The 13,338-nt window shown below is 38.4% G+C and overlaps 1 protein-coding gene and 1 pseudogene across 15 annotated transcripts in view; both read left to right on the top strand.

Moving 5' to 3' along the window:
- ktn1 (kinectin 1) overlaps nt 1-13,338 on the top strand; it is a 103,928-nt gene that overhangs the window by 11,529 nt on the left and 79,061 nt on the right. For all 15 annotated transcript variants that reach the window (XM_078233878.1, XM_078233876.1, XM_078233872.1 and 12 more), the window contains 3 exons: nt 4,061-4,610; nt 11,196-11,357; nt 11,446-11,622. In XM_078233878.1, coding sequence (XP_078090004.1) covers nt 4,088-4,610; nt 11,196-11,357; nt 11,446-11,622 — 862 coding nt within the window. In that variant the 5' untranslated portion in view covers nt 4,061-4,087. The remainder of the gene's footprint in view (nt 1-4,060; nt 4,611-11,195; nt 11,358-11,445; nt 11,623-13,338) is intronic.
- Nucleotides 5,936-6,140, top strand: LOC144507407 (U2 spliceosomal RNA; annotated as a pseudogene).

Below are 13,338 nucleotides of genomic sequence, written 5' to 3'. Positions count from 1 at the left end.
CCTATTTTTGTGTAAGTGCTGTACTTAATGTTGAGGTTATGATATGTACATGAATTTCTCTCGGGATAACATTTTTCAATTCCTAAATGGTAATCATTCAATTGATGATGAATCCAATTTATTTGAGGTTTGATTTCATTGTACAACTGTCTCCATGTTCAAGAAATTATTAATGAAATATCATTCACTTCAGAAAATGTAGTTTGATCTACTGATGGATCATTTTGCTCAGAATGGGAGGTATTGACTTTACTGTTTGTATATAATTGACCATTTTTTTAACAACTTTTCTTTGGTATATATTTTCCACTTGCTCTTTTGACGTTTGACTAGATATGTCAGCTTGTTTCTTACTGGATGTTAAGTGCTAGAGGTTGCAGAGAGGGCTGTTAAATCGCTTTGCATGGTAACGACAATGTATATGAAAGCAGTATTTAGACTTGCATAATCTCATGAAGGTGACAGCTATCAAAACCAATTAAATCAAAGTAAAGCAGGATGGCCAGTTTTAAAAAAAATTTTTGGTATATTGGGGTAACGATGCATATGCAATTGTTGAATAGCAGCATGGGAATCAGTAAGCATTCTAGTGCCTGAAGCCTACTGAGCTGTGTGAAGTTTGTTTTATGAAACTTCGGTCTAATGAGGCACCTTTTAAACATGCTTAAATACAGTATTTTGTAGTGAAATGATGCATACAACTTACAATAATTGCAGAGAATGATTGTGTGGGTAAACTGTTCTGTAAGAAGATGAGGTGCGTTATAATTTTCAATGAAATGGCTGCAGATTCTTCAAACAGTGGTACATTTGAACTATTTGCCAGAATAATCCTGGAAAATGAAAGTCAAGGAATTTTCTGCATTGAAATGCTCAACAAAATAAAGATATGATGAGCAAAGCTGCCCATCCTCACTGATCACCCAAAAAGAACCAACTGTTCTCTTTTTCACCTACTACTGTCAAAGCATCTGATAAATTATTCCCTTTTTTATTTTGTCTCTGCTCTATCAAGAAGTTCATTCCATCTGTTGATTATGCTGTCAATTGGATTTTTGCCCATTAACTGTCATGAATCACTTGTGTGGTATCTCATCCATTCCATTGCCCTTGTCTACTGTATCAACATGACCTTTTTTATAAAGTTTTTTTATTATGGTGACATTACCCTCTAATGTTTTTAGTGGGCTTTCTAGCCAATGGCTCCCCCTTGTTAGCGCCCAATACAGTCCAATAAAGACTCATGTTAACTTTCATTGGCTGCTTATCTCAGTGCACTTACTATAAAATTCTTCTTGCTGCTGTACTGCTGCAAACCTAGTCTAACTGCACCGTATCTTGCTATTTGTTTTATCCCTGTGTTTTCTTTTTCCATTCTTCCAACTCTGTACTGTGTCCTTCCTGTGCAATACCATTGGTGGCTGAGCCTTCAGCTATCTTGTCCAAAAACACACACACTTCCTCAAAAACATACAGTATTGATGCTATTGATTTTTGCTGCCATTAGTCATGAGTGTGCACGATAACCTATACTGAAATACCTTGGAATAGTTTGCTATTGGATGTGTAAGATGCCAGAGCTGTTAATTTGGATGAGTACTCTAAGAAAAACTGTTTTTGTGTGTGTGAATGTGTGCGTGTCTCAATACCATACTTCCATTTTGGCCTCTGGATTTAATTTAACATAACATGATCTGCATTCAGCTTTGGAGATTTTTAAGTATATGATTGGTAAAATTAGCCTTTTGTGGTTTACAAAACAATCTTGATGCACTAGATGGTTCATTAGATTGCTTCCTGACATTAAAAGGTTGTCTTGAGATTGTATAGAATGAGACTATATAAGAGTTTAAAAGAACGAGTAGTCACATTGAAACGTTATTTCTTTTAGAATTTGACAGCATAGGTACTCTGTGTTTGAGTGGGCTAGAAAGTCCAAACTTGGTTTAAGTGTCAGCCATTTAGCACTGAGATGCAGAAGAAGGTTGCGAATTCTTGGCATTTCCAACCCAAGAGGACTGTGTTCGCTCAGTTATTGAATATATTCCAAACTGAGATTGATTCAATGTTTTTGACACTTTGGGGGCAGGGAGAAGAAGAAAATTGCAATATAGGCCCAGAGTGTGGAGGTGGTGCCTTGTTATCCAATTTTGCTAATTCCTGTGAAGTACCCAACATTTTGTTAAGCTTACACATTCCCATTCTAGTTGTAGTAGATGATCCGTGATCTTATTGAACGGCAGAGTGGGTTTGAGGTGCTCTTATTTCTTGTGAAGTTCAGTCTTCCCTCACTGGGAATTATCTGCAGAGTTCATTTACATTTTCTATCAATTATCTGTAGCCTTTTCTGGTTTGTTTTCCTGACTTAAGTGCCAAAGCATGTACTTTTATTTAAAATTGTCTTTGTTTTCATTGCTGAGCTGATTATTGGATTACACAGCAGTGAACAATTTAAATCTCAGACTGGTACTAGAAAATCTGAAGCAAATACTTCCATTTAAATATCTCTTCGCAGAAGGAATAATTACTTCTGTGAGTCTGATCAATTAATTTTAACATAAGAATTTCAGTTACATGTATCCATAAATTGTTGTGGAAATGGTTCTCAAAACTGACATTTAGACTTGATTAAAATGAAAATGCTTTTTGGTGAGCATAAGTTTTAGCATAACTCCAATTCCGTACTAGTTGGGATTGTAGTAACATTGTAATGAAGTTCAAGCTATAGGGTAGGATTTATTCTATTATGTAAAGCTGAGTTATAAGTGCACTCAACCACCCAGAACCAAACAGCCTTCCACCATCTTAAACGTTCACTCTCTCCAACACATAGCACACAGCGACAGCATTATGCACCGCAGCAACTCAGTAAGGTTCCTTTGACCGTACCGTCCAAACCTTTGACTTATACCACCTAGAAGGACAAAGGCAGCAAATGCATTGGAACACCACTACCTGAAAATTCCTCTCCAAGCCTAACTTAGAACCATATCACCTTCACTGTTGCTGGGTCAATATCTGGAAACTCCCCAGCAGCACTGTGGTTATACCTAAACTCCATGATTTGCAGTAGTTCAAGAAAGCCACTTATCACCACCTTCTCGAGGGCAATTGGGATGGACCTCAGTGGTCTAGCCAGCAACATCCAAATTATCTGAGCATAAAAAGGAGTTTACAATTTTACAAAACTCCCTGTGAAGATGTGTGAACTGATGTGCTGTTTCACTGCTATCTGCTGATCTGTGTTGTGACAACAGATGTTATTGCTGAGCAAGCCAGTTGCCAGAGTAAGGTCTGTCTCGCTGATTATAATTTTTTTTTATTGCGTAGAATTCCTGTAACACTTAGCATTTTAAAAATTGGCAACAACCCCCTTAGGTTTTTAATAATTATAAAATCCTGCATTATTATTATTACCCAAGTCAATTGTCACTTGAAGGCGTACTGCACAACATCTCTCAGATTTCCACACTGAAGTGCAATTCCAAAAGTAGGTTCAGAAGTCACATGTTTTTCGAAGACTCGCCTGGCTTAGCAATTCGAACTCTCCATAACCTCATTACAAATGCATCAACCTAACACCTTTAACCTTCCATCTCTTAGCCCTCTCAGACAGCCTGTCGCCAGTAGCCTTCCTCTGTTTAATTAACAGGCAAACAGCTTTCTTTACCTGTACAGAATACCATTATTATCCCCAAAAAATTATCTCTCACCACATCTTTTACAAGCAAGGGCGAAGCTTAAGTAGTACTGTAGAATGAGGGAAATCTTCACTTTATATCATGAGCAAAAGATTAGAAATTAATTTATGACTTCTTGAAGCAACATTTTGAAAACATTTTTAAAACTGCCTATTTAATATTGTATGTGAATAAGAATCTGTTTGCCCTCTATATCTGTTCTCAAATGCTCCTTTAGTGCAGCACAAGTATACTTGTGCGAGGTCATGTTGGGCTACTAATTCTTGATAAATCAACAAAAGGTTTACTACATCTTAGTTCCTAAGGAATGCATATAAATCTTGAACTGTTTTTTTAAAATTGCAACTTTTTTCTTTTAGATATTGCAGGAGACATAGCCAGCAACCATGGAATTTTATGATTCGCAATACCTCCTCATCATCATCCCAGCAGTGGTGATTGCTATAATTTTTCTGTTCTTCTGGCTGTTTATGAAGGAAACGTCATATGATGAAATACTTGCCAAACAAAAACGAGATGTAAAACTTGTTCCAGCAAAAGTTGACAAGAAAAAGAATGAAAAGAAAAAGAATAAGAAGAAAGAGAACCCCAATGGTAACTTGCATGAATCTGATTCAGAGAGTGCAGTGCGAGACTTGGAGTTGATGGATACATTGACACCTGATGATGAACCATCCATTCATATTGTGTCGCCTGTGGTTGAAGTTCCAACTGGATTAAAAGAGAGAAAGAAGAAAGACAAGAAAACATCAAGATCTGTGCCAGAAGAATCTTTTGGGAGGGATTTTGAAGGATCAAAATCTGCAATAAAGAAAAATGAAGCCCTGCCAGTTACCAAGCAGCCTACTCCTCCAGAAATGTCAAGTTCTAAAAGAAAGACTGGACACAAGAAGCATAAGAATGGTACAGGTAAAAAAAAAGTGATGTTGCTATCATATTTTCACAAGTTAAATTTGCAGCTTTCTATGTACAAAAGTCTTGTTTAGGATATCGGCTTTGTCTAATTGATGTATGTTAGTGTGATATCGCAATATATAGCAAATTATAGACTGAATCTGTGCACTTTGTTACAGCCATGTAGAAGCAGCCTGCCTTTTCCTATTAAAAGCTGCCCCCTCTTCAAAAACCTACAAGTGAGGAGTGGTGGTTGCTAGAAAGAGAGCAAAGCATTTACTTGGGTATTTATCTATCTGAATTTTAATTTGCTGTATTTACTGATTTGCTTTGGGGTGTAGGGCAAAAACTTCTTTTAATGGTGTTGACCCAAATTTTGACGTCGGCATCAAAAATATGGTACTCTACTGATTTTGAAGAAACGCCCCCATTACGGTGTAATGGGCTGTGGTATCAAGTCCCCCATCTTGATGTCTGTCTCATTCTAGCACCATTTATAGGGGATCTCTAGCATCCAGGAAAAGGGAGGTAATCAAGCAGGCTGAGCTGCCAATCTGGTTGACTGACTGGATAGATGACTAAAAGATGGTGCACAGGTACAAAAAAGTAACAGTTAAGACTAATGGAATGCTTTTTAGCTTTATCTCTCAGGTATTGGATCTGGAAGTGAGGAATTATTTCATTTGTACAGAGCCTACGCACCAACTGAGCACTGGATTCAGGTTTAGCCAGCGAACTGTAGGACATTGGCTTTGGAAGGAGTACACCAGGGTTTAGTGTTAAATTGAGGATAATTTGTGTTCTCTTGCATTTAGAAGAATAAGGGATGATCTGATTGAGGTCTTTAAAATGATAACAGAATTCAGTGGGTAGATGCAGAGAAACCATTTCCTCCAGTGAGAGAGCCAAGAATAAGTGGGGTGGGGGGAAACGATGTAAAATTCGAGCTAAGCCATTTAGGAGTGAAATTGGGAATCACACTTTTATCTCACAAGCATTGGAAGTTTGGAACTGTTGTCTCCCAAGCAGCAGCAGTTACTGGATTGTCTGAGAAAGATGGAGGTATTTTGGGTGAGAGATATGGGGAGGATAAATTTGAGTTGAAGATACTGATTTGATAAAATGGCAACAGGTTCAAGGAGCTGAATGCCCTGCTTTTGTACTAAAGACATAATGTAAAGATAATTTGACCCAAAATGCTTGTTAACTTCAGTTATTTGGTAGGTGTTTGTGTCAGGAACATCATAAGGATGTGGATGAAAGAGAAGAGAGCCATGGTATCTCTTCTCAAACAAAGGACATCTTTGGTTCAAGGAGCTGATTGGTTACATTATTTGAGAAGAGCTTCTCGGCCTTTTGGCTAAGATCAAGTGTAGTATCGGATCTGCACTTGGTTGAGGTCATGGGGTTACACTGAGGCTTCATATGTTTCATATGAAGCAATTTTTAAAAGCGGCATCTCGGCCTTTTGGCTAAGATGCAAATGAGCCCAAGTCTTGGAGGAGGAACCTCCCCCTTCTCCAATCAGCTTGGCTCATGTAGATCGGGCCCAGGACAGGGTGGTTTAGTCGCCCGGCGTCTTGTCAGCCTGGATCGGAAATGTCTCAACTTGTTGAGACTCTGAATTGGATTTGATTTGATTGAATTGGAAAAGTATATTAAAAAAAAATAAAAAAATTTGAGAAGAGCGAACAATGAAGATATTCCTAATTTACATAAATGCCATTTGTATTTGCTTGTGTTTAGAAGACCAAGACATTTAAAAACTAACTTTGTGCTATTTTTGACAACATTTACATCCAATGGTGGCACAGTGGTGAGCACTGCTACCTCACAGCGCCTAAGACCTGGGTTCAATTCTGGCCTTGGGTGACTGCCTGTGTGGAGTTTGCACATTCTCCCTGTATCTGCGTGGGTTTCCTCTGGGTGCTCTGGTTTCCTACCCCACATCAAAGATGTGCAGGTTTGGTTGATTGGCCATGCTAAATTGCCCCTTAGTGTTAATGGGGTCAGCAGGGTAAATACATGGGGTTGAGGGGATAAGGTCTGGGTAGGATTGTTGCCAGTGCAGGTTCGATGGACCGAATGGCCTCCTGCATTGTAGGGATTCTATGAATTTTACTTTGTCGTAAGATGTAACCTTAAACAGTCGACACATTCTTGGATCTAAACAAATAATATTGATATGCCCAGTGGACCATGAATTAGGTTGAGCTCTATTTTGATACCATTGGCTGACCTAGTCCAGTTGACCATTTGTCCATTAAGGCAAAACTTTTGGCCACATCCAGAAAACATGTGTCAATGGTATCAATCACTGCTATGGTTCTCAAACCTGTCAGAAATAATTGTTTTTACTGTAAATGAGCTTGAGCACAAGTGTCAAGGGTGAATTTCATTTGTACCTCAGTGTTGGTCTGAATTTAGATGGGGTAGAACATGGTTTTCAATTGTTTCTTTGCAGTGCCTGCACGATGGTACTTCCTCCATGCACTTGAATTGATATTTATGGAAATACAAGGGAATGAGCAACTTAATCAATAGGTTAAAGCAAAGTTTTACATTTTCAGTATTTGACAAATTCATGTTATGCCTGGTGTCCTCTTTAGTTAATAGACCTACCCAAAGTAATAGTTCTGATGCACAAATTTGGAGTAGCTATCTGAAAACAGTGTTACACACTTTGCTAAAACCAATAACCATGATTGCATGGTAAAAATGGATCATAGAATCATAGAAACCCTACAGTGCAGAAAGAGCCCATTTGGCCCATCGAGTCTGCACTGACCACAATCCCACCCAGGCCCTACCCCCATATCCCTACATATTTACCCGCTAATCCCTCTAACCTACGCATTTCAGGACACTAAGGGGCAATTTTAGCATGGCCAATCTGTGGGAGGAGCACCCGGAGGAAACGCATGCAGACACGAGGAGAATGTGCAAACTCCACACAGACAGTGACACAAGGGATCTTTCCAGGCGTCTGTTTAAAGGTGTTTCATTTTGCATTGAGGTCTGCTGTTGAAGATGAGTAACAAAAGCAAGGTAGGCTTGGAATTATATCGCCCTTCCTTCGCTGTCACTGGTTCAAAATCCTGAAACACACACTCTAATGGCATTGTGGGTGTACTTGCACCTTGTGGACTACAATTCAAGGAAGTGGCTCACCATCACTTTCTTGAGGGCAGTTGGGGATGGTGAACAAATGCTGACGTAGCCAGTGATGTCCAAATCTTGTGAAAGAATAAAAAGGCAACTTCAAAAATTTTCTAGTATCTATGGGGTGGCAGGCAAAAATGACAATTAAGCTGCGGTGTATTTCATTGCAGGTTTAGAGTGAGCAGTAGTCTGTGTAAATCACAACACTTGTAGTGTAGACTGACTTTCCTAACTCCTCTATCCCAAATACCCGATGACAAGGGTAGTGTATTTTCAGTAGAAACTCTTGTATCATGGCACATCTTTTCATGAAGCTTGGTCTTGGTTGACGATTGAAAGAATGATTGATGAATCTATCATATCCCTACAGTAAGGCTAATCCTGTAACTTTTGCACTAAAAGCTGTGGACATTATAAACATGGGGAATTCTTGCCAGAAACCTTAGTTGTAGTAGTCTCTGCCTTCTGAATATTTTGGCCCTGAAGAATGAAGCTTGGTATGAAAATATTCATGGTTTTGATCTGTGGATTAAATTTGTCCATACAATTCCTAAGTAAGGATGGTAAGCAGATGATGTTAGTCCACCAATGATTGTGTAACTGCGGCATCGGATGGTGTGATTTTGCTTGACCCTGTACATCCTAACCCCAAGTAAAAGCTTTCATTTGAGCAAAAACCTTTCCAAACCTCATACTTACCATAGAGATTGGACAGTTTGCGTTGTACCACATTAGCTGCACCAATATTTATTTGAGTGAATTCACTGATTTGGTATCTTAGCAAGTTGAATTGTTAAAAAAAGATTTTTGCTTTATTTTTAGCTGCTACTGTCTCTGAGCAGTTTGATAGCTACCAGATTTATCCAGACAGATTGGAAACTACTGCACATTTTGCAGAGCCGATTGAGGGTGTATCCTCTTTATGGAAACAGGACAGTAAGTTTTATTTAGAGCCAGGATGCTATAATAAGAATTCATATACATGTCTGTTAGAAGTGTAAACTTTGCAATTTTTTAAGCACAATTTAATCTAATGAAATTAAAATGTTGCATACAAAAGTTGCTTATTTGCTTAATATGTATTTGCCAGTTAGCTGTTTAGTTTTAAAGTAGTATCAAAATGACAACCTGAATGTGTGTACTAAAAATGGACCTATTTGAACTATTTTTGCATACATTTTTGTCAGTTTTTCTATTTGTAAATTCCTTTTTAAAATGGAATTCCTTGAAAAAGCCCAATGCACCTTTCAGTGTTCTTAAGGAGTGGAATGTACCTAATGGAAGCTTGATAATTTTCCCTCTTAATCTGGAAAGAAAATTAGATTACTGGACTGTGCAGTATAGATTAAAATCCTAGGGTTGCTTTTCCAATTGATCATGTTAGCCAATTAGTCCGCAAACTTTGATTTGGTTTGTAGATATGATCTGATCAAAATAAATAGACCTCATCAATGATGTGTATATATTCAAGGAATGCATCCTGGTAATCGTGACAGAAATAGGCCTTGATTCAAATCTAAATTTGAAACCTTTATGTAAGCCTTCCACATGATTCTTTTATGTATGTGGATGGTATTAGTGAGGGGAAATTGAAGTTGCTAGTATCTGTAGTGCAGCAGTTTCAAGTATAGTGACTTGGTCACGTGGATGAGGAAGGTCATTGGGCCCCTCAGTTCTCTCCCCTTCCGTAACAACAACCAATTGCTGCTTAAATAATTGGTTTTTGGTTCTATGGCTCAGGAAATCCATTTCAAACGCCCATCATTATTTTTGTATAAAGAAGGAGCTTTTATTAGTTTGAATCTGGTGTTCCTTTGTCCCACTCTCTCTTAGCATTGTATTCTGGATTTACTTTTCCGATTTCTTATTATTCTGTACATCTCGGCGATTACCTCCTCTCTCATCACCTATCCTGGTCAGCCAGGGATGGCACAGTGATTCGCACTGCTGCTTCTCAGCACCAGGGACCTGGGTTTGATTCCAGCCTTGGGTGTGGAGTTTGCACATTCTCCTTGTGTCTGCGTGGGGTTCTTTCGGATGCTCTGGTTTCCTCCTACAGTCCAAAGATGTGTAGGTTGGGTGGATTGGCCATGCTAAATTGTCCCTTAGCGTCGCAAGATCTGTAGGTCAGGGGGATTAGCGGGGTAAATACTTGGGGTTATGGGGATAGGACAGGTGGGTGGGCCTGGGTAAAGATGTTCTGTCGGAGAGTTGGTTTAGACTTGATGGACTGAATAGCCTCCATCTGCACTGTAGGGGTTCTATGGAAAAGCCCAAGGCTTTCCACTTTTAGCTTCATATGTGGCTATTTCAGTACCATGTCAGCAGCCACTATTTCAGCAGTATGTCAGCGGCTTATTTTTACATCTTGTGTGCAATACTTGCTTACATTATATTTCATCAGCCATCACCTCATTTGCATTTTGAAAAATGCTGAAGAAACTAGATCAGTAGCAAGAGATGAGAAGCCACTTTTCTGTTTATTAATGGAACGACCAACTAATTTGTAAACTTTTACGATCACTTTTGCCGTTAAGTACTTGGAGCTATAGAAAAAATAAGACACAGAAAGAGGCCATTCAGCCCATGACTCTGTCGGCCAAACAAAAAAAGCAACTAGCTGCCCATTCTAATCCCATCTTCCAGCACCTGATCCGTAACCTTGCAGGTTACAACACTTGGTGTAGATCCAGGTACCTTTTTAAAAATTAATTGAGGGTTTCTGCCTCCACCACCGAACAAAACTAGACCTCTGACATTGTATGCCTTGTTGGAGAAGAGTGATTTCCTATTTGTATGTCCACAAGCAGTCTTATAGAAAAACTATTCTGTTGGGTCAGAAAACTCTGTTCTGCATATCGCTGTCATTGAGGTTATGTGGGATTATCATACCTCTCTGAAGTTTCCCTTGGTGTTCAAAAACATGTCAAAGGCTCATTATTAGCTGTAACCTTGAATATATTTGTAGTTCAGAATAAAATGGATGCACCATTTTTCTCTTGGATGTTGCAAATATAGAATTTGAATCCTTCAGCTTTTCCAGATGGTCATGTATGGCCTGGTAATATTTTGGCACTTTTTCATTTTGTTGCTATGGGGCATTTTTCTAGTTGTAGCAAATATTTTGGAGTATGCCTGAATGTGTTCAGTGTTGAAAAGTTGCATTAAAGAGAGAATTTTCAGGAGTTGATGAACTTTCAAGTTTGTGATTAAATTTGTGATACTGGAGCTTGCTTTGCATCCATTATGCCTCATTTTTAGCTTTTGAATATTTTGTTGCCATTTCTGGAAAAGGTCTATGATCGTAATGATTTGACATTTCAGACTGAAGTTCAGTATCTAATTGACTGACTTGCTGAGATTCTGGTGAGCAGTTCTTTGTGTTACCCTTATCCTACTTCATATTTTAAGATTTGCTTTACAATTGGATTCTTGCAGATGAGCCAGCCCAGGATGTTCGCAGTATCAAAGAACACGTTGAATCTGTTCAAACGGTTATCAAAAAACAAGAACCAGTGCTTCTCTCAGTGGAAGCTAAACCACATGAAAGTGGACTTGGGAAAAGAAAAACGGCACCTAAAAAACAAAGAGTAGAACCAGGTCAGTATTCTTGTATTGGATATTCTCTTTACTAAAAAAAAATCCACCATTTTAAAGAAATCCATTAATTTCCACTTTTGTGTTGTAGTTTCAGCTTCAGTAGAGAATCTCCCATTGAAGTCCGCAGTCTACGTTGCTTTAGATAATGCTGAGGGTGGTGGTCATGTTGAAAAGAGGGATATTGTGGTTGATGACAAAGGCCAAGTGATCAGCAGTGGTATGCAAAAGCCTGCTTCCAAGAAACAGAGGAATGAATATGATAAAGGTAATCTGCTATTCATTCTTGTATATTGGCAATGGCTCTAACAATTTCAATTCTTGAGTATGGAATAGTATTTTGGGTACATTGGATATTTTTGGTACAAAAGCTTGTAAGATAAACTGTCTTAGAGTTGGTTGGAGCGTATTTTACTGAATGTCTCTGCTTTATCTAGTTACAAAAGTTCCAACAAATCATAAGCTTACATTAGAGGGTAGCATACTATATAATAGTGGAGTCATTTGGACTCTACTGGCCTTAAGGGAGCATTCCTGCCCTGCATTAAAATGGTAATAGCGTTGGCTGTTAACCTGCAATCACTGGAGAGAAGAACAAAGTGTTGATTGGCTTTTTATGTTTAAATCTCTACAACATTGTTTATAACTGGATTAATTCATGTCATTAACCAAATTGGAAATGATTTTCTGTAACCCTCTGGATCAGTTATTATAGTTGTCAAGCCAGCTGCCTGTAACAGAATATTGTAAATCCTTTTATGACCATTTTTATTACTACTTAAAGCATATCGGAAGTGCAAATGCAGTTGAGTTGTTTTTGACTTTAGCCAGGCTTTTCAACATTTTAACTGTTTCAAGTTGTGCTTGTAGTTTGGCCTCGTTTGATTTTTGCCTGTTGAGAGCTTTCAGTTGCTAAATATGGTCACCTGGCGACTTGTATGTTGACCTCAATCAGTTTGCTTTAGTGAATAGATTTGTGTTTGGGAAAGGGTCACAGCGCATTGAAGGACTGATGTATAGTGGTGATTTTTTAGTGGTGTCTTTCTTTTTGCTGTGGAGATAGACCAGAGCTCTTGCCTTTCATGCACCTAATATTTGCTGGAAATGTTTGTTGAATATCTTTTCTGTGCAGTAAGGTTGTGGATTTTGAATATCAATGTATTGATGTGTAAAAATGTATGCACATGTGGGGTCCATGTATAGGGACTGTATAAGTAATCTAAGCACTCAAAACTGGATCAAAATATTTAAGGGATTGGCAGACTCGATAGAATCATTACAAACCAAAATTAAGCTGTTTAATTTTAAAATATATTAGGACGTGATATGCTTTGTCACGCAAAACATTTGTGAATGCATTTCCTCATGATTTTTTCATATTTTCTTAAATAAATGATCAGAGGCAGTGTTGTGCAGAGCAGTTCATAATATTCTTTGTACCCGGGGCCCCAAAGGTCCTTTAGTGGGCCCTGTATCTTAGTGGATTGTGCCAAGGACTCTTTATGCTGACACCCGGTGGCTTTGTACTGGAACTGCAAGTTGACTCTAGTGATGGGCTTGCACCTAAGATCACCTATCAGGAATTTAATATTGTATAATACCAATCACCACACAGTGTAGTCAGTCAAGTAAATGTTGACACTTTTAGAATGGGTTTCCCACTGGCAGCTTGAAATTGAACATTTTTTTGAGTATTTTGAGCAGGGATGATGTGATCCATTCATTGTTCCTGATATATTATGGATGACGTTTTGATATTTAAAAATGAGAATGAATATTGAGTAACCTGAGTGCTGCCTCACCTCGAGAGGTATTGTCTCTCTCAGAAAGATCAGTTGAGGTTGTTCTCCCTGAGCGTTGACTGACATGAGATATGTATATGGAGAAATAGATCACCAAGTGAGCAATTTTGCCATCGCTAGTAAATACTTTCAGCTTTTCATCTGTCATTTTGAAAAGTGAAAAAATTATCCTGTGGTGTCAA

This window comes from Mustelus asterias, chromosome 18 (genome assembly GCF_964213995.1).
Source record: "Mustelus asterias chromosome 18, sMusAst1.hap1.1, whole genome shotgun sequence".
NCBI classification, from domain to species: Eukaryota; Metazoa; Chordata; class Chondrichthyes; order Carcharhiniformes; family Triakidae; genus Mustelus; species Mustelus asterias.
Note: the sequence above shows the minus strand (reverse complement) of the source record. Positions and strands in the feature narration are given on the sequence as shown.